General features: G+C 39.7%; 1 protein-coding gene across 1 annotated transcript in view; it reads left to right on the forward strand.

Annotated features, from left to right (window-relative positions):
• Positions 1-4901: 4901 nt before the first annotated feature.
• Positions 4902-27915, forward strand: part of DYM (dymeclin) — a 372708-nt gene continuing 349694 nt past the window's right edge. Inside the window, exons 1-2 of the mRNA XM_060122074.1 lie at positions 4902-5181; positions 25924-26115. Of these exons, the coding sequence (XP_059978057.1) occupies positions 25976-26115 (140 nt within the window). The 5' untranslated portion in view covers positions 4902-5181; positions 25924-25975. The remainder of the gene's footprint in view (positions 5182-25923; positions 26116-27915) is intronic.

Below are 27915 nucleotides of genomic sequence, written 5' to 3' on the forward strand. Positions count from 1 at the left end.
AGGGCACGTGTCATGTTGGATTAGGACCCATTCTAATGACTTCATTTTAATTTGATCGCCTCTATAAAGACCGTATCTCCAAATAAGGTCACATTCTAAGGTACTGGGAGTTAGAACTTCACTATATGCCTTTTTTTTGATGGGGGAGAATAATTCAATCCATAATACCTGGTGAAATGGTTTATTATTTATTCAAAAAATGTTTACTACGTGCCTATGGGAGACTTGGGCTATGCCAATAAACAAAAAAATCCCTTCTTTAGGGAATTCACATTCTACTAGCAAGGAGACAAATAAACAGATGACTATACAATGTGTGGAGGGGTGATTAAAAGCCCTGTAGGAAGATGAAGGAGGGGAAAGGATGGAGAGTGCTGGAGTCTGGGGACAGGAGGTGAGGGTGGGGAGGTGTTGCTATTTTATGCAGGGCGAACAAGGAAAGGCTTGATAATATCACATTTGACCAGAGTCTTGGAGGAGATAAGGAGAAGTGGTCTAAGTTAATTATAATTTGTTTTACTTATTTAATTGTCTTCTTCCACCAGAATGTCAGCTCCTTGAAAGCAATAAATAATACAGTTGATCTATAACATGCCAGTGCCTAGATCCATGTGCGGCATTTACAGGGCACGCAATAAAATATTCACTACTAAAAATAGGGAAAAGAGTGGTCCAAGCAGAGGGAACAGTAGGTACCTAAGGCCCTGAGCTGGAGCGTGCTTGGAGCAGCTGCAAGGAGGCCATTCCAATTAGGTCTGACAGTGAAATAGCCACAAGTGGAGATGAGATTATAGTGGTGGGATGGCTTTGGGATTGAGGCATATTGTAGGGCTTTGCAGGCCATTTTAATACCATTGGCTTTAATACTGAATGAAGTGAGAAGCCACTGGAAGTCTTTAAGCAGATGGGGGACATGGTCTGATTTATGGAGATGGAGGGAGGGAATTACGTTTAGAACCTCAGAGAAAATCAGAAACAATAATCTCATTCAGAGACTTGCAGTGTATTTCATTCTCTGGGTAAACCTAGTAAAATTTCCATTATTCCATAGCCAAGGCCATTTGATCGCATTGGGAACCATTTATTACTGAGGGGTCATGGTGGCATTTAGCACCTCTGGAATAATTTTTTGTTGATTTAGTTCAGTTCTATTTGTTTCTTTGTTTTAACCCTAAAGGAAATTTCAATTTTGCAGGTATAAATTTTATTATTAAGATGTTGAAAATACTGGCCCTGCTCATCCAGAAAATGGTTAATTTTTCACCATTTATTTCTTGAAAAGCTGTTTCCTTGGGGCTGGATACCAGGTTGTGCTGACTGTTCTTGTTCTTCGTGGCAATTTAACCCAGTTTTTAATTGTATAATGCCTGTTTCCTCTTCTAGACCTTCAGCTTCTTGAGGTCAGGCCCAGCTCTGAAGCACAGTGCACACAAAATTGCTAAGTAAATATTAGCGGAATAAGTGAATGAATGAACCAAATGGACATCCTAAATCAGAAGCACCAGTCCTTGTTTTAAGTACCTTGCTGGAAAGTCACTGAGTAGTGAGGAGGATGAGGTTACGCAGGACTGCAATTTCAGATACCAGACTGTTTCCAATGACTCACTTGACACTTCACTGCTTGAATGACTTTCCTATGGAACTCAACATGTTTCCAGATACAGCTGGTTTTTATAATAGTCTAACCAAAATGAGCTGGGAAGTGAAGTATAATTTTTTGTGCATTTTCTGGTTTACAGTTTCTTTCTAAGTAGCATGGATATTTGTACAGTCCCAGATTGGGAATGTGTTGGCAAGACAGGTAGCCATTTGGAAGTTTTGTTTTTAATTATACCTTTTTTTTGTTTTTTTGGCTGCGTTGGGTCTTCATTGCTGCACGTGGGCTTTCTCTAGTTGTGAGTGGGGGCTACTCTTCATTGCGGTGCGCAGGTTTCTCATTGCGGTGGCTTCTCTTACTGTGGAGCACAGGCTCTAGGCACGCGGGTTTCAGTAGTTGCAGCACGCAGGCTCAGTAGTTGTGGCATGCAGGCCCTAGAGTGCGCGGGCTTCAGTAGTTGCGGAGTGTGGGCTCAGTAGTTATAGCTCATGGGCTCTAGAGCACAGGCTCAGTAGTTGTGGCGCATGGGCTTAGTTGCTCTGTGGCATGTGGGATCTTCCTGGACCAGGGCTTGAACCCGTATCCCCTGCATTGGCAGACAGATTCTTAACCACTGAGCCACCAGGGAGGTCCCTACACTTTTTAATTTTTGAATGTATTCGTTTTCCATTACTACTACAAAAAATTACCACATATTTAGTGGCTTAAAACAACACAAATTTATTGTCTTATAGCTCTGTGGGTGGGAGTCTGACTCAGTCTCACTGAGCTAAAATGAGGGTATCAGCAAGACTGTGTTCCCTTCTGAAGGCTCTAGCAGATAATGTTTCCAAAGCCAGTAATGCCTGATTCTCACATTGAATCACTTGATCTTCTGCTAGAGCCATATTTATGACTGATGTTTTCTGCCTCCCTCTCACTTTTTACTTTTGTGGTTACATCGGGCCCACCCAGATAACTGGGGATAATCTCCCCATTTTAAAGTCATCTGATTAGTGACCTTAATGCCATCTGCAACCTTAATTCCCCTTTGCCATGTAAACTAATATATTCATAGGTCTTGGGGGATTAGGATGTGGACATCTTCAGGGTGGCCATTATTCGGCCTGCCAGAGGGAATAATTTTAAATTTACAGAAGAGTTGCAAGGTACAGACAGTTCCCGAATATCCTCCTCCTAGTTTCCTTAAATGTTAATATCTTATATAACCATACACAATTGTCAAAACTAGGAAATTAACATTGGTACAATATCTTTAACTAAAGTCCAGACTTTATCTGGCTTTCATCAGTTTTCCCACTATTGCCTTTTGTGGTTCCAGGATCCAATCCAAGATACCCCATTGCATTTAGTGGGAGGGTGTTTATGGCCTTCTTGTTGTGTTTCTGCAATAACCAGACACTGAAGTAGTCAAGTCAAAGTTGTCATGATACTTGTGCAGGCAGTATTGAAAGTTGCTGACCAAGGATAATACTTTTCACATTACATGTACAGTAAGTAGTTTTCAAAGGACTGCTACTTCAACTAATGCATTACATATTGTTAAAACCATTCCTATTATTATTTTCTGATTTATGATGTTTTCTTAGCAACATTATGATATTTGCCTAGGAACACTGGTTTCTAGTGAAACTTTTTATTTCAAGCCATGCAAAAAATACAAAAGGTAGGGAATATTAAATTTCACAAATAGGATTGCCTCAAGGTAGAATAAGTTTCTTCTTGGTCTATCAAGAAAGTTCTGAAGAGATGCTCACAGTTTTTGCTAGGTCACTTTGGGGTAGGTAGACTGTGTGATTTTTGTACAGGCAAAATTAAAAAGTACTTTGAGGTTGATTTGGTGCCTGACTCTCTTTTCGCTATAGTAATTTAAAAATAAAATTATACATGTAATTCATATTTATTGCAGAAAAATTAGAAAACATGTAGGAAAAAACTATTTTTAATCATGCATGGGGACTTCCCTAGTGGCACAGTGGTTAAGAATCCACCTGCCAGTGCAGGGGACAAGGGTTCGAGCCCTGGCCCAGGAAGATCTCACATGCCACAGAGCAACTAAGCCTGTGTGCCACAGCTACTGAGCCTGCGCTCTAGAGCCCACGAGCCACAACTACTGAGCCCGCGTGCTGCAACTACTGAAGCCCGTGTGCCTGGAGCCTGTGCTCCGCAACAAGAGAAGCCACCAAAATGAGAAGCCCGCGCATTGCAACGAAGAGTGGCTCCGCTCACCACAGCTAGAGGAAGCCTGTGTGCAGCAACGAAGACCCAATGCAGCCAAATATAAATAAATAAATTTATTTTAAAAACATGCATGACCTCATTTCCCAAAGATAATAATTGCTAATATTCCTTTAGCCTTTTTCCCCTTGGGCCATATATACATAAGTATTATAAATATAATTTATTTTTGAAAATGGGTAATACTGTACATACCATTTCCTCTCAATATATCATGAACACATATTCATAGCATTGTTTACAATGGCTGCATAGCCATAAACTATCTAATTTCAGAACATTTTTATCACCTCATTTTTAGCTAGGCTTCTCAGGTATCTTGTGTTTTAGTATATTTTCCTGTAATTATTCTGCAAGTTCAGGGAACTTGTTGGCAATAAAAGTTGGAAAAGTATATGTAAGACCTCTATAGTACTTTTCAGAGTGTATTGGCACATACTGTTCATATTAAGGAAATAACAGCGATATCTATCTCATAGCGTTATTTGAAGAAATAAAGTAACAGTGAATAGCACATAGAAAACAACCCATAATGTGAGTTATTATTACTGACGTCGTTAATAGTCCTGTATGGTTAGTACCATCATGATCCCGTATATGTATTTTAGATGAGGAAACTGGCTGGAGAGGTGAAATAAGGACCCAAGGACGTCAATCTGGTAACCTCAGCTCATTTGACTTTAAATTCCATACTTTTGCCACTGCACCACATTGATACTCTTTCCTGTTGGACCTGTCCTTTCTGACAGTATTGCAGGCAATTCTAGATCTGCTATTCTGCCTCCATCAAACTTTATTTTCCTATTTCCCAATTCTTTAGAGTCCTACAAGGAACTGCCCGACTTTGGGGTGATTATTGTGCTGGAATGAACAGGAGCCTTAATGAAGTTAAGTTACCAGAACAAGTGCTGTAGGGTAAGCCAGGACTGCAGCACGAAGGTAAGATTTATCAGCTTCTCAGTTTTGCCACGCGGCTTTGCGGTTGCCCTGGAAGCGCAGGAGAGTGGAGAAACGCTGAACGCCGGAAGCACTTCATTTCCCAGAAGTCCGCGCGCCGCGCGCCACGTGACTGCCGGCTAGAGCGCGCCGGGGCTTTCGGTACCCCGGGCGTTCTCCGTAGCTTCCCTCTTCTCTCCCCGCCCCTGGGCCTCCGCACTGACGCTGTCCGGGCGCGAGCCGAGCCGGAGTCGGAGTCGGAGCCGGAGCCGCAGAGACGTGGAAACATGGACGCCTGAGCCGGTGTGCGCCAACCCGGCTGCGGCGGCGACCGCGGCTTGTTCTGTCCCCTCTGCCACCCGTTCGTCCGTCCGTGAGCTGGAAGCGGATCTCTCCGCCGGCTGAGACAGGTGGGCTGTGGCGTCGCCCCTGGCAGCGCGGCCCTGGGAGCCGGGCGGGGCCCCCGCCCCTTGTCAGAGCGGGTTTGGGGACACCCTCCCCTCCCCCGGGCAGAAGGGTCCCTTCTGCCAGCGGGGGACGGGGCCACGAGAGCTGCCCCCCACTTCCAGGATTCAATGGCACTTAGAGCCGGGAAGTGAGGGGATGTGCTAATCAAGAGAGTGAGAGGGGCCTCAGTCCGAGTCTGGTGTTGGGAGTTGGTCGTGGCGGGGGGGATACCAAAGAGCAAGTCGATGCTTCGGAAGATGGGGTTGATGTGACAAGTGGGCGTGTGATGGGCAAGGTGAGCAATAATGTTGATTGTTTTTTTGACATACAAATTTTTATTGAGATGTAATTGACATACCACAAAATTCACCCTTTAAAAGTACAATTAAAGTATAACGCAGTGGTTTTTTGTTCTTTTTTTTAACTCAGTGTTTTTTAAAAGCATTTTCACAGGGTTGTGCAACTGTCTAATTTAAGAACATCTTTATCACCCAAAAAGGAAAACTATACCCATTAGAAGTCACTCCTTATTCTCCACTCCCTGGCAAGTAGCGATTGTGTTTTAACTGAAAGGCGAGAGGGTGGGAAGTTAGATCGGGTGTTTGTGAACAGTAGTGAGTTAATAAAGCTGATAGGATGAAAGTACTGAAATAGAAGGGATGGGATGATTGTAATAGGGCCAGCAAAGGGGTACACAGGATAGATTCGCTAGGGGGGCAGACTGAGCAGGATCCTTGAAAGCTGGAGGGAGAGATGTATAGAGAGAAGGTGCTGAAAGATATGAAAACACCGGTGTGTGTGTGGAGGCAGTGGAGAGGAGTGTACCCTTTCAGAGGGACCCTGGCTTTGGGATGATGAATTGAGGGCTTGAGAGAGGAACTGGAGGTGGAAGGGAAGGGGATCTAGAGTAATAGGTGAATGGTTGCTGCTGAGCATGGAAGTTATGAATAATGTAGATTTCTTGAATGGTTATACTGCTTTGTATTGTTTATCTTAGATAATTTTCTTTGCAACTCAGAGACAGACTGGGCAAGTATAACTATTCCCATTCTGCAGATGAAGAATCAACCTTTTAGCTGTTAGGTTGAGCTGAAGCTCATTAGGTTAGTAAACAGGGCAGAATGAGTGGGAATGAAAGAATTGATGCACGTGGATTAAGTGGCAGAAAATTGAGATGGGTCAATGTTACAGGAAGGAGTTTCAACTATTAAATATATTAAGAAATCTATATTATTATAAGTAGGTCGAGGACTTTGTTTTTGTAACTTTTAAATTTGGAAAAGCTCAACCCGGGATAATGTAATATGCCCCCACGTACCCATTACCAGGCTCTAACAATCAGTAACTCAGGCTAATTTAGTTTCATCTATGGCCCTGAATTCCTATTCCCAACTCCATTTCATTTGTAAATATTTGAGTATATGTCTCTGGAAGATTGAGTCACTCTCTTTAATATACCCACAATATGATTGTCACACCTAAAAAATTAATAAGCTCTTTATATCTAGAAGGACTTATTTTTTAAAATGTGGTATCCATTTGATACTGAAGAAGCAGTGCAAACATTTTGATGTTTGACTTCCTGAAAAATACAGTTTGTTTCCTGATTTTTACAGTTAATCCTGTTGTCCTGGCTGTTCCATTTTCTTGGTTAATATGGTTCATCCTTCTGCAGAATGCTTGAAGAATTGTCACTTTGGCTAGCTCTTTAATGGATGGAGTTTTCTGAGGGCAGGAGAAGAATAGAAGTGAAATATACCACAAAATGCACAAATAACTTATATCTCATACTGCTCTAAGTATTTGGGCAATTTGATTATGTTTCTCTCCAGATGATTTCACATATTGTTAGAAGTTGTTTAATGTGTGTGTATTAGTTTTCTATGACTACTGCAACAAATCACCACAAATTTAATGGCTTAAAACAATACAAACTTATTCTTTAAAAGTTCTGTATTTTAGAAGTCCGAAATGGGTCTCACTGGGCTAAAATCAGTGTGTCAAGCCTGTGTTCCTTTTGGGAAGTTTCCAGGGGAGAATCTGTTTCCTTGCCTCTTCCAGCTTTTAGGGGCCACCACATTCCTTGGCTTGTGACCCCCTTCCTCCATCTTCAAAACCAGCAGCATTGCATCTCTCTGGCTGTTCTGTAGTCCATCTGACCACAGCTGGGAAAGGTTCTCCACTTTTAAGGACCCATGTGATTAGATCAGGCACACCTGGGTAATTCAAGGTAATTTCCCTCAACTTAAGGTCCTTAACTTAATTACATCTGCAAAGTCCCTTTTGCTATGTAAAATAACCGAATCACAGGTTCCATAGATTAGGATGTGGACATCTTTGGGAATTGTTATTCTGCCTATCACAGTATGTTTTGGGATATTTTGTTGAGACTTAAGAAAATTAGTGATTTTGTTTGCTGCTGCAAATGCAGTGTGTCCTCTTTCACTTTGTAGATAATGGGAATAGTTAGTGCTGGAGAGGACTGTTCCATTTTCCTTTTAGTGACTGTAAACAAATATGTGGGAAATACCTGTGACATTTGTAGTATAGGCTTTGGAAAATGAGACCTTTAAAAGTGATTAAATATAAAAACAATGTAATAACGTGTAAAGTTTTTCTGTATTTTGTTTCGGTCTTTTTCATATTCATATTTATTTATTTATTTCATATTCATGTCTTTTAAGTATTGTTTACTTGTAATCAGAGTGTAGATAATGCTCAACTGCTACTTGAAGTCGCAGGACACTCTGGCAATGACGGTTCCCATGCCCAGAGTGAGAGGGCAGGGGCTCTGTGTCCCAGTGGGTGATGGAGGTACCTCCAATTCAACAGGAAGACTCAAAGGGAGAAAAAATTTTCAGGAAGAATGAGCTACTGTGAGAGTTGGGCTTGAATTCCCATCTAGAATTTTCCATATGTGACTCAGCTGGGCGAGGTTGAGTGCTGTGGGCCTGCAAAGCAGAGGGGCAAGATGGCTGTTACTGCTCTTCCTCTCCCAGGATGGGGGAGAAGACTCTGAATCTTACAGGTGGATTTCAGGAAGCCCTGTAGTTGGTATCCTGCTTCCTGAGGGGGTTCCACTTTCCAGCTTAGCTCTCAAGGTCTTGACTGCCTTGGAGCGTGAAGGTCTGGTCTCTCTTATGGTGGTGTGTTTTAGCTTACGGCTTCCAGTAAACATAATGGGAATTGTTATATATCTGTGCCTATTTTTAAGCTTATTTTCCCTACTAAGATTCTTAGTTGAGCTTAATGCTTTGAACTTCTTAAAAACTGCTTGCAGTTTTAAATTATATTCATGTTTGTCTATTTGTAGACAAAGCAATCTAATAGGGCTGAAAACAACTTTACAGATAGCTCTTATTTACTGAAAAATGTTTTTTTTTATTATTAAGAAAGTTTGGTCAGTACTTTTTGATGTCTTCTCTAGTTTTTGTTACATTCTTTAAAAATGCAGACACCAGGTGAGGGGTCGGGGGTCGGTGAAATGGGTGAAGGTGGTCAAAAGGTGCAAACTTCCAGTTATAAAATAAATAAGTCCTGGAATGTAATGTGCAACGTGGTGACTGTAGTTAATAATACTGTATTATATGTTTGAAAGTTGCTAAGAGTAGATCTTAAATGTTCCCATCACAAGAAAAAAAATAACTGTGTGTGGTGCTGGATGTTAACTAGACTGATTGTGGCAATCATTTTGCAATACAGTATATATATATATATTGAATCATTGTGTTGTACACCTGAAATTAATATGTTACATGTGAATTATATCTCAATTAAAAAATGCAGACACCAAAAGTGGCTGTAACTCTCCAATAAGAATATTGGAAGAATTAACAACAATTTTTTTGTATGTCATATGACAGATAATGAGTTTTCTTTTTTAGATTGAGTCAATCACTGAATCTTTTTTAAAAAATATTTATTTATTTATTTATTTGACTGTGCCAGGTCTTAGTTGTGGCACTCGGGATCTTTGTTGTGGCATGTGGGATCTTTAGTTGCGGCATGCAGGCTCTTAGTTGTGGCATGCATGTGGGATCTAGTTCCCTGACAAGGGATCGAACCCAGGCGCCCTGCATTGGGAGCATGGAGTTTTAACCACTGGACCACCAGGGAAGTCCTGAAGTCAATCACCGAATCTTGACAATTATTCCTTCAAAATACCTTTTGCAACCCTCCACCTTACAATACTTTCAAAGCCTCCTGTATCAGTTAAGATTAGGTTTGTCTTTGAGTAACATACCGTTGCTAGCTTGAACATGTTGTTAGTTTGTTTCTCATGTAAGAGAAGTCCAGAGGTAGACAATTCAGGGCTGGTATGGTGGCTCTGCTGTCATGAGGGACCCAGCCTCTTTTCCAGCTTCTTACTCTGTCATCTCTAGGATATGGCCCTTGATTTCTGGGTCCAGATAGTAATGTATGGCATGTAGTCAGATAAATGGTCTGGCACCCATAGGATAGTTCTGGACTAAGGTATTTTGAAATCATCAGTGTATTGGGGAAGAGTTCACTGGTCTAGAAGGCTGAGGGATGTATGCAATTTTATAGTTACAGTGGGCAAAGTAGAAGACATGCCCTTTAGTAAGTCTCCCTATCAGGCATCAGCTTGCTTTCTGGCTTTTTTTGCTTCCCTCCCCACTCTAGCCATGTTGAGCTTTTTTCAGTTCCTTGAATGGACCCTGCCTGTTTTTCCTAATCCTAGGCCTACACACATGCTTTTCTCTTACTTTGAAAAGTTTCTTAACTCCACACCCAACCAGGCCAGTCCTTCAGGTCTTAGCTTTTTTTTTTTTTTTTAAATATTTATTTATTTGGCTGTGCCGGGTCTTAGTTGCAGCAGGAGGCCTCCTTAGTTGCAGCTCGCTGGCTCCTTAGTTGCAGTACGCAGGCTCCTTAGTTGCAGCACGCAGGCTCCTTAGTTGTGGCATGTGAACTCTTGGTTGCAGCATGCATGGGGATCTAGTTCCCTGACCAGGGATCGAACCCGGGCCCCCTGCATTGGGAGCACGGAGTCTTACCCACTGCACCACCAGGGAAGTCCTAGGTCTTAGCTTTTATGGCATGACCTCTGGGAAGCTTTCACTGAGTCTTGAATAGTTGCCATATTATAATTTCATGTTGCTTTATTTGTGTCTCTTACTCAACTGTAAATAAATTCTATCCTTCACAGTTTTAATAACCCTGGCTCTTGGTATTGTGCTGGCCACATAGTGGGCACTCAGGAAATATTGACGGAGTCGTTGTGCTTACATAACCAGTGTGATGGAGCTTGGGTATTGCTAGTTTGTTTTTTCAGCCCTGTACTATTCTTTGATATTTGCACATTGAGTTATATGAATCAATGATTGTGAAATAGTAAAGCACATTCTCTCCAATGTATTTAAAAGTTAATATTTCTACTTAAAGTAATACTTGCAAATTGTTAGAAAAGATAATAATTTATAATAATGTTATAGAAGATCAGCAGTACCCTGCCTTACCTGTCCTTTTTAGTCTGGTTCCCAGAGATAACTGCTTTTAACTGTGTTTATAAGTAATATGTCTAAATGGCTATTTTGTGATTTATCAATTTTAGGTAATACCTGTTGATGCCTGTTGTGGTAGATGAGCCTCTTCCTCCTCCTCCCCCTCTTCCAGCCCTTGTAGTATAGATACTTAAGAATTCTTGATTAATTCAGTGTTTACATTATCCTGACTGCATAAATATCAGTGCTGAGCTGAGTTTACCTTGCTTCCCCGCCCCCCCTCCCTATTTGCTTTATTTTTCTGTGAACATATTACTGATTTTTACCAAATACTTTGGAAGACCTGTGGGGATTGGGACCCAGGAAACCGATGCAAGATGTTACTCTGGCTACTGCTGTTGCCGTGACAGTGAATTGTTTTTCATCCCCTCCCAGAGGCTTCATTGTCTTTGTTGATGAAGGTAAAGTACAGTCTCACACCTTCACAGTTCCCGACTTGACAGTGTTAGTGCTCCTCTGTTTTGTTCGTGCTTTCTGTTTGGAACTCCTGTTAGTAATCTATTAAGACCTTCTAAATGAATTTTTTTTTTAACAGTACACAAAATGGCTTTTATTTCACATCCACTCATCTTTCAAGTAATTACACAGCTGCTATATTATCACACAAGACTGCCTATTGAATTTTTAAATCAGTTTTTAGTAGTTTCAAGTATCTTTTCTTGTTCTTTTTTTATTTTTTGCGGTCCGTGGGCCTCTCACTGCTGAGGCCTCTCCCGTTGCGGAGCACAGGCTCCAGCCGCGCAGGCTCAGCACCCATGGCTCACGGGCCCAGCCGCTCCGTGGCATGTGGGATCTTCCCGGACCGGGGCACGAACCCGTGTCCACTGCATCGGCAGGCGGACTCTCAACCACTGCACCACCGGGGAAGCCCTCTTTTCTTGTTCTTTGATTATTTCCTTGACATCTTGTTCTTGGTTCATGGGAACAATGTGGTATAGTGGTTAAGAGCATGGTTTCTGCACCCAGACTGCCTTAGCCTGAAACCTGGTCTGTCACTTTCTAACTCTGTAGTCTTGGTCTTGGGCAAGTCGCTTAACCTTTCTTTGTCTCAGTTTATTCTTCTAGGCCAAGGGTTGGCAGACATTTTGTGTAAAGGGCCAGATCATAAGAATTAGGCTTTGTGGGCCCAGAGGCAAAATGAAGACTATTTTGTAGGTACTTGCAAAACAAGGGAGGAAAAATTTCCTCAAGTTTTTTAATCGATGAAATTAAAAATACAATACTAATAATGGTTGAGAACTCTTTTTTTGGTAATAAAGGTTTGCTGATGAGAAGAATGAAATCTCTTTTGGGGGAGAAGGGATAACATTTTACTTAATTGGAGTTTAAAGTTACTGTTTCCTATCATCAAAATTGATCATAAATGTTCCTGTTTAATGCTGATTTGTAATGAGATTTAATGTATTTCACCTTTGAATATATCTTTTTACATAGATAAGTATTGCCAAATACTGATACCAATCTATGAACATATTTTTTTTTTTTTTTTTTGGCTGAACTGCACGGTTTGTGGGATCTTAGTTCCCTGACCAGGTATTGAACCCGGGTCCACGGCAGTGAAAGCCTGAGTCTTAACCACTGGACCACCAGGAAATTCCCCCAGTGGTTTTAATAGAGTGTATTTATTGCTTGGAAGACATCTGTAGAATTATGTTAGATTCATTTCTCATATTTACCCTTTAGCAAATCATTGCATTACCAACTAATCACTTCCAATTGAGGACTACGTGGAACTCCTTGTTGCACAGTTAAATGGGTTTTGAAATGTGGAAAGTACTTTTGTACTTGTACTGAGGTCTGAAAAATGCTGTTGGAACTGTAGTTTGACTTTGGAAAATATATCTACTGCATACTTGTGTGGGAGTGGAGGTCTTGAGTCTTATTTTGATTTTTGACAGCATCAAAAGTGTATAAAGGGGCTTCCCTGGTGGCGCAGTGGCTGAGAGTCCGCCTGCCGATGCAGGGGACATGGGTTCGTGCCCCGGTCCGGGAAGATCCCACATGCCGCGGTGCGGCTAGGCCCTTGAGCCATGGCCGCTGAGCCCGCGCGTCCGGAGCCTGTGCTCTGCAACGGGAGAGGCCACAACAGTGAGAGGCCCGTGTACCGCAAAAAAAAAAAAGTGTATAAAGCAGCTTGACATTACCTGTGATTCAAACAATGTCAGTTGTCCTTGAAATGACTTTACCTCAGTATAGGTTTTACAGATTTTTAAGTGCTGTTGGCCTTCTAATTTTAGGTTGAATTCATTGAGAAATATTATCAAATGTGCAGCAAAAACTAATTTCCAAAGCCATTCAGTGTCCAGTAACAGTGGTTAAGGGGGTTCTTCTTGTTCAGGACAATTTCAGTCTCAACCCTGAGCTTGAAAAATTTAAATAAAACTATACCATTGCTGAGCCATTGTATTGTTGTGTGGTAGAACATATCAGGATATTCAGTTTTTATTTCTGAGAAAAATTTTATGGAACTGATAGTTAAGTTCATGAGAGTGGATGAAGTTGGCTGTTGACACTGCTGGTTCAATAACACATCATAGATTCAAATATTTTTATGCAGAGTACCTGCTGATAGATAGCATAATGAACACTGTAGGCTATAAGCACCTTGCATTTAAGAAATATTTATGTAATTTACTTAAAAATAGAAATAATAAATCCACATGTTAACATAAGTAACATATTTTTGTAAAAAAAGTATATTTTGCAAAGTAAAATAAAATTTTGTAAACACCTTGCATTTTCATAAGATTTGTAAACTTGTCCAGCTAAGCTTTTTTCTGCTCCACACGTTTACCGCCATCTGTCATTATTCATCTTAGCAGATGCCGCTTCAGGTTGTACTGAATTAGTATTTTCTCAACCAATTTGGAAAACATTCATGGCTGTAATTGTTCCTTACAGGCTGTTCTTGGAGCAATTATTTTCACTGAGAGACAAGTCTTAAAGATGTTTTATTTTCTCTGGACACATTTCTTTGTCTGCTGTAATCAAACACAATTTAAATCATGATTGGTAAATGACTTCCCTTGCTTGGTTAACAAATGAGCCATTCAGAATCTTACTCTGGTTGTAGCCTCATTTTCATTTTTTATTTTTGGGAAGACATTTTGCTTGTGATGAAATGCCTTGTTTTAAATTTTCTAATTTTCTTGATTGTTGCTCTGATGAGTTGGGAGTGAGTGCTGTGTGGTAGGGCATGTCATGTTATTACCTTAGTTGGTAATGTCTACCTATCTTGTATTCTTCTGACATAGCTACGATGATATTACATGATAAACATAATACTTTGATATCTACTTAGATAAAAAAAATCTACACTCCACTGTGACTTAAAAGTGTGACATCAGAGTCTACTTCGTTCTTTTTTTTTTTTTCGGCCACGCCTTGGGGCTTGCGGGATCTTAGTTCCCCGACCAGGGATCGAACCCAGGCCCCAGCAGTGGAAGCACAGAGTCCTAACCACTGGACCACCAGGGAAATTGCCCTTTGTTCTTGCTTTGATATGAGAGATATTTACTGGTAATTAAAAATGTCAAAGTATGGCAATATGCCTGACACTTGAAATGCTGTCATTGTCACGTGTCCCTGAGATTTGTAGCGCACTGAGCAGCAGTATAAGGGGATGAACGCACCACATATAGTCTCTGTAGTAACTACTCAGCTCTGCTGTTGTATCACGAAAGCAGCTTTAGTGTGTAAACAAATGACCATGGCTGTGTTCTAATAAAACTTCACTTGTAGACACTGAAGTTTTAATTTCATAGGATTTCCACGTGTCACAAAATACTGATTTTTCTTGACCACTTAAAAATGTAAAAATCATTCTTCATGCAGCAGGCTGGATTTAGCCCTCGGGTCATAATTGCTAACCCGGTGCGGATTAAAAGACACCGACAATATGTGTCAAGCACTTTGAATAGAACCCAGGGACATAGTAGGCTGTATAAATGTTTGCAGTTGTTATTATTAGTTTTATTATCTCCCTGAGGATATTGGTTAAAATTTTTTTCTTAGAATCACCTGTTTTCTGATTAATTTTTTTGGTTTCTTTATTTCACATTGGAGGCTTTCCTCACAAGTCTGATCATTTTTGGTGGACCACTCTTAATTTAAGATTGAGACTCCCAGTATTGATTGAAAGCTCTGCATGTGAGTGGATTTTGCTGAGTGGTGAGCATTGCTGTAGATGGCAAGCCAGCTTTTTAAATGGGGGGAATCCCAAATGTCTGTATCTTTTCCATGGTTCCCCCTTCATTTTCTCTTGGGAAGAACCCTCCAGTCTCCTGCTTTGGAGGCTGGGAAACCCACTGTGTATCTGTGCAGCAGGCCGACTTCAACTTCATTCCCCTGTTTTTATCCTCTGCCTCATTACTCTCTGCAACCTTGGCTTCAGAGTCCAGAGTCTCTTCATTCAGATTTCTTCAGAGTACACATACATGGTTTCCTACTCGGGGGGAAAGACTCGCAGACTTGAGCCCCCTGCCTTGCCCAGTCGTTCATGGTACTTTTCTCCAGTTCTTTCACCTTCCCAGGGTTCCATGGGACGGATTGGCTGGCTTCTTGTCAGGGTCTCCTTTGGCAGGCAGGTATGTTGGGGGCATCCTCAGCTCCGCCAGTTCAGTTACTAGCACTCTGTCACCTTTCCATCTTTCACACCTCCTTTGATCTTATACTTGTGGGCTTACATCTTTTTATTTTCATTGCTTTCATTTCACTGCCATGGAATACCCAACTGTACTTAATATAGCACTTGGAACATAGTAACCTTTTAGAGAATGTTCCATTACTTGGACTAATGGCACCTGTGGTGTTTTAACATGTCCTTTGGCCAGTGATCACTGCCCACTATTTCTCTGGACTCCTGTTTCAATGATGAGGTTTCACTTTAAAGTTTGTTGAGTACAAACGTGTGTGTGTGTATGTTTGTGTGTGTACACACACATATATACATTCAGGCGATTCTGGGATATAGTTTATGATTTATGGAGTCTCAACTTAAGTCAGGACAAAGTGCACTAGGGTGTTGTTTGTATATTTTGAGGGTGTTAAGACAGAATTTGGTTATTATGGATTTTCAGATCCACTAATGTTTACTTTCCAGCTAAGATACATTAAATCAGGAGACAGTGAATCAGTACATATAGAAGAGGAAGGAGATTTATTTTATGTATATATCAGATATTTCACAAATTAAATACAAAATATTGAGCATATCATTTCTTGTTCATAGTGTTCTTTTCACTCATGATAGTAAAATTGACTTGGAATAATTGATCTGAAGTGTTAAATAGCAGTATAAGTCAGACAGCAAAACAAGGCATTATTTGAAGGGTAGTTAAATTATAAATGAATGGTGAAGATAATGAGTGCTCTAGGACTGTAGAGAAAAAAGAGCGCTCACACTATGCTTAGTGAGTAGGGTTTCAGGTTCTGTGGGACAGGTGTGTGGGGGGGGAGGCAGGTGTGAACAGGAGCAGAGGAATGCTAGAGCATGCTAGGTGTTGAGAACGTGGCTTGCCTTACTTTGTTCTGGTACTTTTTTGCAAATTGCGGTTCACACACAATTTGTATCAAAATCGCTGAGAATGCTTTTTAGAAAATGCAGATGCCTGGGCTCTGGCCTGACATTCTGAATCTTTGAGGCGTAAGCATTTGCATTTTTATCCACATGCTCTACAGGTGTTTTTTATGTACCTTGAAGTTTGAGAACTACTGGTTTGGAGGACAGTTGGAAATAAAGTTGGAAAGCGAGCTTTCAGACTGTGGAGGGTCTTGAATGTCAATATTTGGCTTTTCATGTAATGAAGAATCATTGAATATTTTTGAGCTTGTTAAGTAAAATGATGGAAGTGGTAACTTCACAAATATTAAAAATAGATTGTACTTGACCTTTTATTTGGCTAAACATGCCTTTACTGAGTGCTTTCCATGTGTCATCTTGCTTCATCCTCAGAAAATACGAGTTGTAAGTAGTGTTGTTTTTCTCATTGTGCAGTAGGGTTTGATAAGTGGTAAATGGAGATTCAGGCTGAGTCTACAGACTTAGCAGGGTCTGTCTCATACTAGAACCTTTGGTCTTTTTTTGTTTTAAATTTATTAAATTTATTTATTTTTGGCTGCACTGGGTCTTTGTTGCTGCACGCGGGCTTTATCTAGTTGCGGCAAACGGGGGCTACTCTTCGTTGAGGTGCGTGGTCTTCTCATTGTGGTGGCTTCTCTTGTTGTGGAGCTCGGGCTCTAGGCACGTGGGCTTCAGTAGTTGTGGCACGCAGGCTCAGTAGTTGTGGCTCGTGGACTCTAGAGTGCAGGCTCAGTAGTTGTGGCACACGGGCTTAGTTGCTCCGCGGCATGTGGGATCTTCCCAGACCGGGCTCGAACCCGTGTCCCCTGCATTGGCAGGCGGATTCTTAACCACTGTGCCACCAAGGAAGCCCAGAACCTTTGGTCTTAATTTTGATGCTGGACTGAATTTCCTTTTTTTTTTTAAGGATTAATGTAGTAGTGGAATGTGCAGGGTGAATCGAAGTGGAGAGATTGGGAGCAAAGAAATCAGGATACTGTTGCACTGAATCATGTGAGATTGTAGAAGCCTGGTCCAGCATGGAAGCAGCGGGAAGATAAAGAGATGGGCTTAAAAGTTGATATGTAGAATTGTGGGTATTGTAGAAGAACCCACAGGACTTGTTGATGTCATTGGGGAGTCACCCTAGTAAACTGGTAAAGACCAGGGACTCTGGAATTAGATTGCCTGGGTTCAAATCCTGGCTTTTCTACTTATTATCTCTGGGACCTCATGAATTTGGTAAGTTACTTAACCTGTCTGTGCCTTAGTTTCCTCATCTGTAAAATGAGAAAACTGTGCCTACCTCTCAGAGTTGTTAAGGGGGACTAAATGAATCAGTGAGTTTAAAGCCTTTAGACCATGTAAATAAATCTGCTAATAGCGCTGTTGCATATGTGCTTCTTCTGCCTCAGATGCTCCTGTGTATTTCCATGGATGCTTGTAATAACTCCATTGTAATACTTACCAAATGTGTTATAATAATTTATTGACGTGTTTGTCTCTCCAGGATTTGAGTTAATTAATGGCAGGGACCTGGTTTTATTCATTTTTGCATTTTCGGTAGCCATCATAACACCTACATTTACAGTAAGTGTGTAATAGGCATGTGTGGAATATATGCTTGGGTATGTGAGTGAGGTAACTTGAGCCAAGAATGCTGATGACATTGATAGGAATAGTGACTTTTGGAAGGGTTGCTTGTTTTGGGGGACAAATGTTAAAATTCTATTTTAAAATTTATGATGATAGTATGACATCAGTTGATATGTTCAATATATAGAGATTTATGCTTGGATTTTGACTGAGAAGTCAAGACAAAATATTAATTCTGGGGTCACTCACATAGAGTTTAAAGCACAAGCCAGCAGCACATTCAGAGCCTTCCTGAAGGAGAGCAGGTAAAGAGAACATCCATTTATTTAAGATTTTTTTTTTTTTTTTTTTTTTTTTTTACTGTAAGTTACAACATGTTTCTGGTTTTAAAAAAAGTCAAGCACTACAGAAGGCCATAAGTGCAAAGTCTCTTCCCTCCAGATTTCCATTCCCATTCTTCAGAGGTAACCAGTCTTGGATCATTGCTTATGTTTCCTTCCGGAAATTATCTAGGCGTATATAAGAATTTACATGTTTATTTAAACTAATGGGATTTTACTATATGAGCTGTTCTGTGTCTTTGTGTTTGTTTTCACTTGCAGTATTTGGGATATCTTTACATATTAACACATAAGATCTACCTCATTCTTTTCAGTGGCTACGTTGTATTCCATTATATGCTTATTCCATACTGTAGTTAATCTCCAGATGATGATCATTTAGGTTATTTTGTGTATTTGCTATTCCAAATAGTGATTAACATCTGTATGTATAGAACTTGTCAACTTGTATGAGTTTACCTGTGAGATGAATTTCTAAAACCAAAATTGTTGGCACACTTAACATTTTGACAGGTGTTACCAAATACCTACACACTAATGGTGGGGATGCCTGTCTCCTTGTTACTCTCACAACTGCTATTAAGGTTTTTCTTAACCTTTGCTAATCAGATTGGTAAAAATGATACCTCACTGTTTTAATTAGCATATTTTATTCCTCATTTATACTGAAGATCTTTTCATATATTTATTAGCTATGGGACCTTGGCTATTTCAAAGTATTTTTTTTGAGTAATATCTCTTCAGCAGTGTGCTGTAGGTTACTTAGGGATAAGGAGGAATAATCTACCTTGGGAGATATGTCATATATACGACAAAACCATAACATTTAAAGGTAGTTTTTACATAATGGAAACTTTAGGTGAGTGGTGGGAAGGTGAGAGGGAAGACTGGTTTTGGGAGGGAGGGTGGAATCAGTTTTACACACGTTAAGATTGAATTATTCACTACGTTGCCTTAAAGATAGGTCTTTTGAAAGGTACTGCTAAAAGCATCAGCAGTTGCACGCTGCTTATTTCTAGTATAGATTTATGTAAGGAACATTGTTATCCACGAAATTACTGGATATATATGTATAAATTTTTGCATGTTGCATATTATAATTAATATATATAATTATTTATGTTATATATATTATATTACCCTTAAGTAAAAAAAAAATTCCTGTTTTAGGCATATCGATAGTACTGGCATTCCAGTCAGAGGTTGGGACTAGGAGAGGTTTGAAAGTAATAATAATATCCTGGAAGGCACTGGTGAAACCAGGAGAGAGCCTCAGTTATTGAAACATTGAGAGAAAGCAGAGCTGAAAGCCAGGAAGTCTTCTGATGCAGTGAGAGGGAAGAGCATTAGGACTATTAGGAGGTGGGGTGATTGGACAGTGGGTTTTTCAAGTTACATTTTATTGTGGTTTTCATTGGTAAGGGTCTTGGGAGTTCCAAATACATTGAGTGCAAGTGGTATGTGTGTGTGTGTGTGTTTGTGTTTGAAATCCTTGGCATGAATTAGATGCAGAAGAGGTGCCATTGGGCCTCAGTTTTCTACTTTGCTTTCTGCGAGGGTGGGGAGCAGATGGAACTTTTTGGCAAGAGCACCTCAGTGGCTAGTTGTCTTTGCTTGGCTGCACTTGTTCCTCCTTGTCATTGCAGCTGCCTTGGGTGCCGCTTTCACCCTCTGTTCTCAGCAGATAGTACCCTGTTGTTGCTGCCTCATGGAGCGAGGGCAGGGGTGACTGGGCAGGGTGTCCTAGCCAGGTCTGTTGCCCCTGGGCTCTGGCCGTTTTCTGGCCAGCTGCCTCTGGACTGGGGTTGCTGTTGCACCCTTGGTGCCCTTGATTGAAGGCTCTTGAGCCTGCCCTGTGTGTCACTTTCCTTTTCAGTCCATCTCCAGCTGTTTTACATTTTATGGGGATTTCTCACAGCTTCGGGTTTCCTGTGAATTTTTCAGCATGGCTGTGTAATAATTGACAAAAATTTTTTGCATTATTTTAGGGTTAGGTGAGGAAAAGAGGGGAAGGAGGCATTGCATTTTGTGCTCAGTTGGCTGTCTTGGTTTTCCTTGTTAATATTCTGTTCAGTGTCTTCTTATAGCTGACAGACTTTATTCATATTGTTTTAGAAAGGTTTCATATTGGTCCTGGATTGAGCAGTTACTTTAGTACTTTGTGGTCTGTCCTAGCAGTTTTGAAAATAAAATTTATTTCCTATAAATCAATAGAAAATAGGCAAAGGATATGAAGAGGTGATGGCCTCATTCACAGCAATAGAAATGAAATGCAAATTAAAACCATATTGTAAACTACTTTCATGTGTCAATTGGCAAAGATCAAAAAGTTTGATTAAACAGTGGTGGCTGTGGTGTGGAGAAACAGGCATTGCTGAAGGGAGTGGAAGCTGGCAACCTCTAAAGAAGGCAGCTAGGCAGTGTAGGGGAGGAAAAATAATTTTCCGTCTACCCTTCTGAGCTCTTAACTGTGATAAAAGATCAACAGGAGAAAAATAGAAGTTTATTCACGTGTACCTCATGTATACATGGGAGATACCTAGGGAAAAATGAGTGGCTTAGAATTCAGTTTAATACCATCTTAATAGGGAAAGGGGAAGGGGAACGTAGGCCTCTTAAGGGAGAGTAAATGATTTTTAGAAAAGATGAATGGGCCTTAGAAGAATAGATGAGAGGTATGATAGTTTGTGACAAAGTTAGTCTCAGTGTTGTGTCAACTTCTAGGCGCTCTTGTGATAAGAGTCAGTATTCCCTGGTTGATGAAACTGCTTAATTTATAATTTATGATAATGGGAGTTCCTTTTGGAGAATCTGTCTTTAGGCAGATAAGGAGAGTTCAGAGAAGGCCTCACCCTGCATTTGCTATTTTTCAAGTGCCTACAGCTCAAAATAAAGTGGCAGATTTTGAGGTGACATATTCTGCTACTCTTCAGCAGTATCTACCAAAGTTAGAAATGCACATAATCTTTGACCCACCAATTCTGTTTCCCTGGATTCATTGTACCTATATACTGATACACGTGTGAAATATGTACTGGATACTTACTGGAGAACGATTTGTAATAGCGAAAGATCATAAGCTACTTAAATGTCCATCGATACGGGATTTATGGAATTAAAAACTGGAATGTTAGAGTTGTAAAAATAAATGAAGTGCTTTATATACATATATGTAATGATTTCTAGTATATATTAACTGGGAAAAGCAAAGTAAAGAGGCATATATAGGGTGTTATGGTTTGTGTAAAAAGGAGAAAATATGTGTTTGTATATACATAGAAAATCTGTGGAATGATATCCAAGCAACCAGTAATATTTTCTCTGAGTTGAGAAACCAGATGGTTAGGAGTAGGGATGGGAGAGAGACTTTTTACTCTATACCCTTTGAACCCTTTGTATTTTGTACCAGGTGCATTACTGATTAAAAAATAAAGTATAAATAAATCAAGTCTGACTTAAATTTTCATTAATAGACTCTGTGATGATAGTCTCATTGTTGCCTTATTTAGGAGAGGTGGGATGGAATTCTGTTCTTTTGAAAATTCAGCATTTATGGACCTTATTAAACTCCCAAAGTAAATTTTTCATCGATTGCTTTTAAGGCACCACAAGAAAAGTAAAATACTCGTTTGTTTAATTGAGAACAATTTGCTCTGGTTCTCATTTCTTTTTATCTGGTGCCATTTTTATTCTGTTAATTTTAATGAAGCAAAGAGAAAGGAAATTGAGTCCATGGCAGAGCCAAGGGAAACCATAATTAAAGTGCTTATTGCCAGTAAACCAGCACTCTCTTACCTAACGATTTTGATCCACACACTTAGGTGTTTATCCAATATACTGTTGTTAGGCCCACAATGCTAACCGCTAATTAGCATGGGTTCCCCCCGATAAACAGAGGACTTATAAACAAGTTGTGGCTGTCTTTTTTGTTCTTAAAAAATTTCTTTGAGGCATATCCAAGAATTGCAGGGATTATTAGACAAATAAAATAATTTGGAAGGTTTGATAAAAAGGAAATAGTTCTTTTAAGTAGGTGGTAGAGGGCAAAATCTGTTGTATCCTCCCAAGCTATGAAGTTAGTGTGGAATCCCCAAAGGACCATGACTTATTTTGCTTTTATTGAAAAAGTTCAGTTTTAAATAAGATTTATTTAGGGAAACTAAGTGAAAGAGCATTCCAGGACACCAAGTAAAATAAATGTGAGATCCTAATCATCTCATGTGATAATATAGGTGATGAATTAATTTCATATGTAAAAATAAACTTAGTGGTTGTGATAGAAAATAGCTGTTAGTCTGATTTGTTGGCACCTTTCTTGGACATATAGATTCGATTTTTGGGTTTGATTTTGTTTTTATTTTAAAAAACTTTATTTTGAAATAATTGTAGACTCATAAAAAGTTGCAAAAACAGTGTGGAGAAATTCCATGTACCTTTCACCCAGCTTTCCCTAAGGTTAATATAACTATGGTACATTATCAAAACCAGGAAACTGATATTGACAGCACAGAATAGACTGCAGACTATACTATTTCTCCACTTTTTACATGGACTCATTTTTTTTTCTTTTGTGCATATAGTTCTGTGCAATTTTATCACATGTATAGATTCAGGTAACCACCACCACAATGAGGATTCAGAACTTTTCCAGTCCCACAAATGAACTTGCTCATCACCTGTATTCTGCATTTGTCCGAATCGTTCCGCATGGGGTCCTCTGATTTGCTTCTCTATCCCCAGCTTATTGGTTTTGGGCACTCAAAGCATTTTATAATTTCTCTTCTTTAAATTTAAGATGTGTATTATGGCCCAGAATGTGGTCTATCTTGGTAAATATTTAATGTGAGCTTGAGAAGAACGTATGTTCTGCTGTTGTTGGATGAAGCAGCTAAAGATGTCAGTTATATCCAGTTGATTGATGGTGGTGTTGACATCAGCTTTATCCTTACTGATTTTCTGCCTATTGGATCTGACCATTTCTGATAGTGGAGCGTGAAAGTCTCCAGCTATCATAGTGGATTCATTGTTTTCTCCTTGCAGTTCTATTGGTTTTTGCCTCACATATTTTGATGGTCTGTTGTTAGGTGGATACACAGTAAGTACTGTTATGTCTTCTTGGAGAACTGACTCCTTTATCATTATATAATGGCCTTTATCCCTGATAAGTTTCCTTGCTCTGAAGTTGGCTGTGTCTAAAATTAATAAAACTCTTCCTGCTTTCTTTCTTTTTTTTTTTTTTTTTTGGTACGCAGGCCTCTCAGTGTTGTGGCCTCCCTCGTTGCGGAGCACAGGGTCCGGACGCGCAGGCTCAGCGGCCATGGCTCACGGGCCCAGCCGCTCCGCGGCATGTGGGATCTTCCCAGACCGGGGCACGAACCCATATCCCCTGCATCGGCAGGCGGACTCTCAACCACTGCGCCACCAGGGAAGCCCCCTGCTTTCTTTTGATTAGTGTTAGCATGGTATATCTTTATCCACCTCTTTACTTTTTTAAAAAAAGATTTATTTATTATTTATTTATTTTTGGCTGTGTTGGGTCTTAGTTGCGGCATGCAGGATCTTCGTTGAGGCATGCGGGATCTTTGTGGTGCGCGGGCTCATCGTTGTGGCGAGCAGGGTTCTCTCCAGTTCTGGTGTGTGGGTTTTTCTCTCCTCTTGTTGTGGTACGCAGGCTGCAGGGCACGTGGGCTCTGCAGTTTGCGGCACACAGACTCTAGTTGAGGTGTGTGAGCTCGGTAGTCGTGGCACACGGGCTTAGTTGCCCCGCAGCATGTGGTATCCTAGTTCCCTGACCAGGGATCGAACCCTCGTCCCCTGCATTGGAAGGCGGATTCTTAACCACTGGACCACCAGAGAAGTCCCTCTATCGCTTTCTTTAAAAAATAATTTGTTTTTGAGATGTGTCCATGTTGGTAATTGTAGCTCTAGTTAATTTTCACTAGTGTATTATATCTCATTGCTAAGATATTAAAATTTTTAATTTTAAATAACTTAAAAGGTATAAAGTAGCTTTGGAATAGGGTATGACAAGTAAGGACTTTATATATTTCAGAATATTTCTTTATAGCATTTTCTAATTGGGCTCAATAATTACTTGAGACATTAAACTGAAATCTAGAGTTATGATTGACTGTTGGCTTGATATGAAGTCTGAGTTGGAGTCAGCTAGTGTTGGGGTCCCTGTCCCCATGATTAAGGAGGAGGAAAGTAGTGTGTGGCCTTGAGTTCAGGGGCAGGTGATAAGAAGCCAGATCAGTATTTCCCTCTCATATTCAGAAGGCCCAGCTGTCCATGTGCATTGGGGAAGCCTCAAGCAGCTCAAGCCAGTCCCGGAGTTCCAAAGGGAATGTGGAAGACGTGCTTCCAAATTCTGATCTTGGCTTCGATGTCTTTGTGGAATGAGGAGGGACGTAGGTGAGAAAGTAAGTCACTACTAATGTAAATTCTCTTGTAACCTGAGCTTCCTTTAGCCACCGAACCCATGTAGTTTCCTTTCATTGTGATGGTAATCTTTTTTTTAAAAAAATTAATTAATTAATTAATTTTTGGCTGCGTTGGGTCTTCGTTGTTGTGCGCGGGCATTCTCTAGTCGTGGTGAGCGGGGGCTATTCTTTGTTGTGGTGTGCAGTCTTCTCATTGCAGTGGCTTCTCTTGTTGCGAAGCACAGGCTCTAGGCGCGCGGGCTTCAGTAGTTGTGGCTCTTGGGCTCTAGAGTGCAGGTTCAGTAGTTGTGGCGCATGGGCTTAGTTGCTCCGTGGCATGTGGGATCTTCCCGGACCAGGGCTTAAACCCGTGTCCCCTGCATTGGCAGGTGGATTCTTAACCACTGCGCTACCAGGAAAGTCCCTGTGATGGTAATTTTAATTTAGTTTAATTTATTCTTCATTATTTTATTGTCAGTGAGAGACTTTTTCTGAACAAGTTGAGGTAAAACATGATCTTGAACTATGTTACGTGCAATTTGATGAAGACTGTGATTCATTTTGTAACTGATCTGTTAGTTTTCCCCTTCGTGACCAAGCACAACAAATAATGAAGACAGTAATAATTTATTTACACTCATTCCTTCCTTCAACATAATGCTGTTTAGAGAATGCCTGTTATATGCTAATGTAGACATCTAGAAAGATGAATAAGATAGTTCTTATTTAAAAAAAAAAACCCCAGCAAAACACAACAGCTCATGATTTAGGAGACTAAGAATGCCAGCAAGAAGTATATGTGCATTACAGCAGGATGAGAGGCACTGTGTGTGACTCCTTTGGAATTGGGAGCCCTTTCACTTTAATAAGTGTAGGTAGCACATGGTAACTACTTGAACAATTTTCTGCCCTTAGCACATTCAAGCCATCCAGTCTCTATTTCTTTAGCACCATTGTTTTAGACTATTTTTAAATAAGTTATCATTGTTATGAATTTGCTTTGAGACATTTTCTTGGGCAGAGGTATGCCCATTCTAAGATCTACAAGTATAGATTGGGATTTTGTGTTATGTTGGCTAAGACAGATTTTAGCCTCATTTTTCGCCTTGTATAACTTTGTATCTGATGTCTAATATATTTAAAAATAAAGAGAGGTATGATTTCTTTTACTAGGTTTAGAGTTTCTTACATTTAGGTCAAGGGTAAGAAAAGTATGATGATTACTTTGAACACGTTTGAAATTTCTTTTCATTCTTTATAGGTTGTCTTGTGGAAATGAAGGTTTAAGGACAAGTTATCTACCAGATTAAAAGATGGGATCGAATAGCAGCAGAATTGGTGATCTTCCTAAAAATGAGTACTTAAAAAAGTTATCAGGCACAGAATCTGTCTCTGAGAATGACCCGTTCTGGAATCAGCTACTGTCATTTTCTTTCCCTGCACCAACTAGCAGGTAAGAGTGTACTTGGAGATTGAAAATTTGTATCAAGGGCCACATAAGCTTGTGTGGTATGCTGATTTAAAAAAATTTTTTTTTATTTTAATGATCTGTCTGCCCCTCCATTTGTTGTATATGTACCAGTAGAAAATTCAAAAAGTATGAAAAGGAGGAAATAAGTTTTTCTTTTTCCTTTCCCCCACTCAGCCACCTCCCTTGCCCAGAGATAATTCCTGGTAGCAGTTTCTTTTGAATGCTTCCAGAGGTAGTAAAACCATATTATTTCATGTAGTTTTACAAAACTGTTTAAACACAAATGGTAGCATACTACACATACCTTTCTTTTTTGTTTTTGCTTGCTGTCCCTTGCTTTTTTTCCCCACAGTTAAGTAAAACATATGTATATGCATATATGCAACTGCCTTATTCTTTTAAATGACTGCAGAGTGTGCATAGATTATATGAAATTGGTTTTTCATATATGGACATTTAGATTGTTTCTAATTTCTTGTTATAACAGATAATGCTGCATACATAATTTTTCAAGCATACAAATAAATCTCCAGTATAAATTCCTCAAAGTAGCATTGCTGGGTCAAAGTATATGTGCATTTGTAATTTGCCAAACTGCTCCATGGAAGTTGTACCAATTAACACTCCTACCAGCAATGTATGAGAAGGTCTGCTTCCCCACCCCTTTGTCAGTTTAATGCATTTTTAGATTCTTTGGCCTTTGTCAATTTGGTAGGTGAAAACCAATATCTCATTTATTATAAAAACTGACAGACACGTAATTATGTAGAGTGACTAGAATATTGAATTCCCATTACTCAGTATCTAGATTTTAAACATTTTTATTTATTTGTTTTTAACAGCTTTATTATGTAGACTGAATAATGGCCCCCTAAAGATACCTGTGTCCTAGTCCCTGGAATCTTTGAGTGTGATATGTTACAACATGTATCAATATTTCATTCCTTTTTATTTCTGAGTGAGATTCCTTTGTATGAATATACCATCTTTTCTTTACCCATTCATCAGTTAATAGCCATTTGGATTATTTCCATATTTACTTCATCTATTTTTTAGGGTTTTTTAAAGTAAATTAAAATATGGACATTTTCTTTTATAACTGTAATACCGTTATCACACCTTACAAAGTTAACAATAATTCCTCTTACCCAGTCCATTTTCAAATTTCCCTAGTCGTTTTGTAGTTCATTTGTTACAATTAGGAAATAAATAAGGTGTATACATTGCATTGCAATACATTGCAATAAGGTAGTTACATTTCTTCTGTCTTTAATCTCGAATAGAGGTATGTACTCCCCAACTCCTGCCACTGTTTTTTCCCCTATGCCGTTACTTTTTTTTTTTCTTTTAACAAACTGGGTCAGTTTTTCTGTAGAATGTTCCACCTTCTAGACCTACCTGATTGCTTCTCATATTTTGTTTTTTTATTTACTGTATTTTCTATAAATTGGACATCAGATTTAAAGGCTTGATAAAATTTGGGTTAAACATTTTTGGTAAGAGTATTTCATAAGTGATACTAGGTACCTTATATTGTATTTCATTAGGTTACAGAAAATGTGTGGGTTTATATCAGTTATCATGCTAAGACTGATCAGAGGTTTGAGTGTGTTTTAGCATCCATTGATGATTTTGGTCTGAATCACCTGTTTCATAAGAGATTCCAAAATGGTAGTATTTTTAATTTGGTCATTTCTTGTACATTTATTAACTGGAATTCTCCTGTGAAGGAGTGCTTTCATGAATTAGGATATATAAAACATTGTTTTTACTACATTATTA

This window comes from Lagenorhynchus albirostris, chromosome 14 (assembly GCF_949774975.1).
Source record: "Lagenorhynchus albirostris chromosome 14, mLagAlb1.1, whole genome shotgun sequence".
Classification (NCBI taxonomy): domain Eukaryota; kingdom Metazoa; phylum Chordata; class Mammalia; order Artiodactyla; family Delphinidae; genus Lagenorhynchus; species Lagenorhynchus albirostris.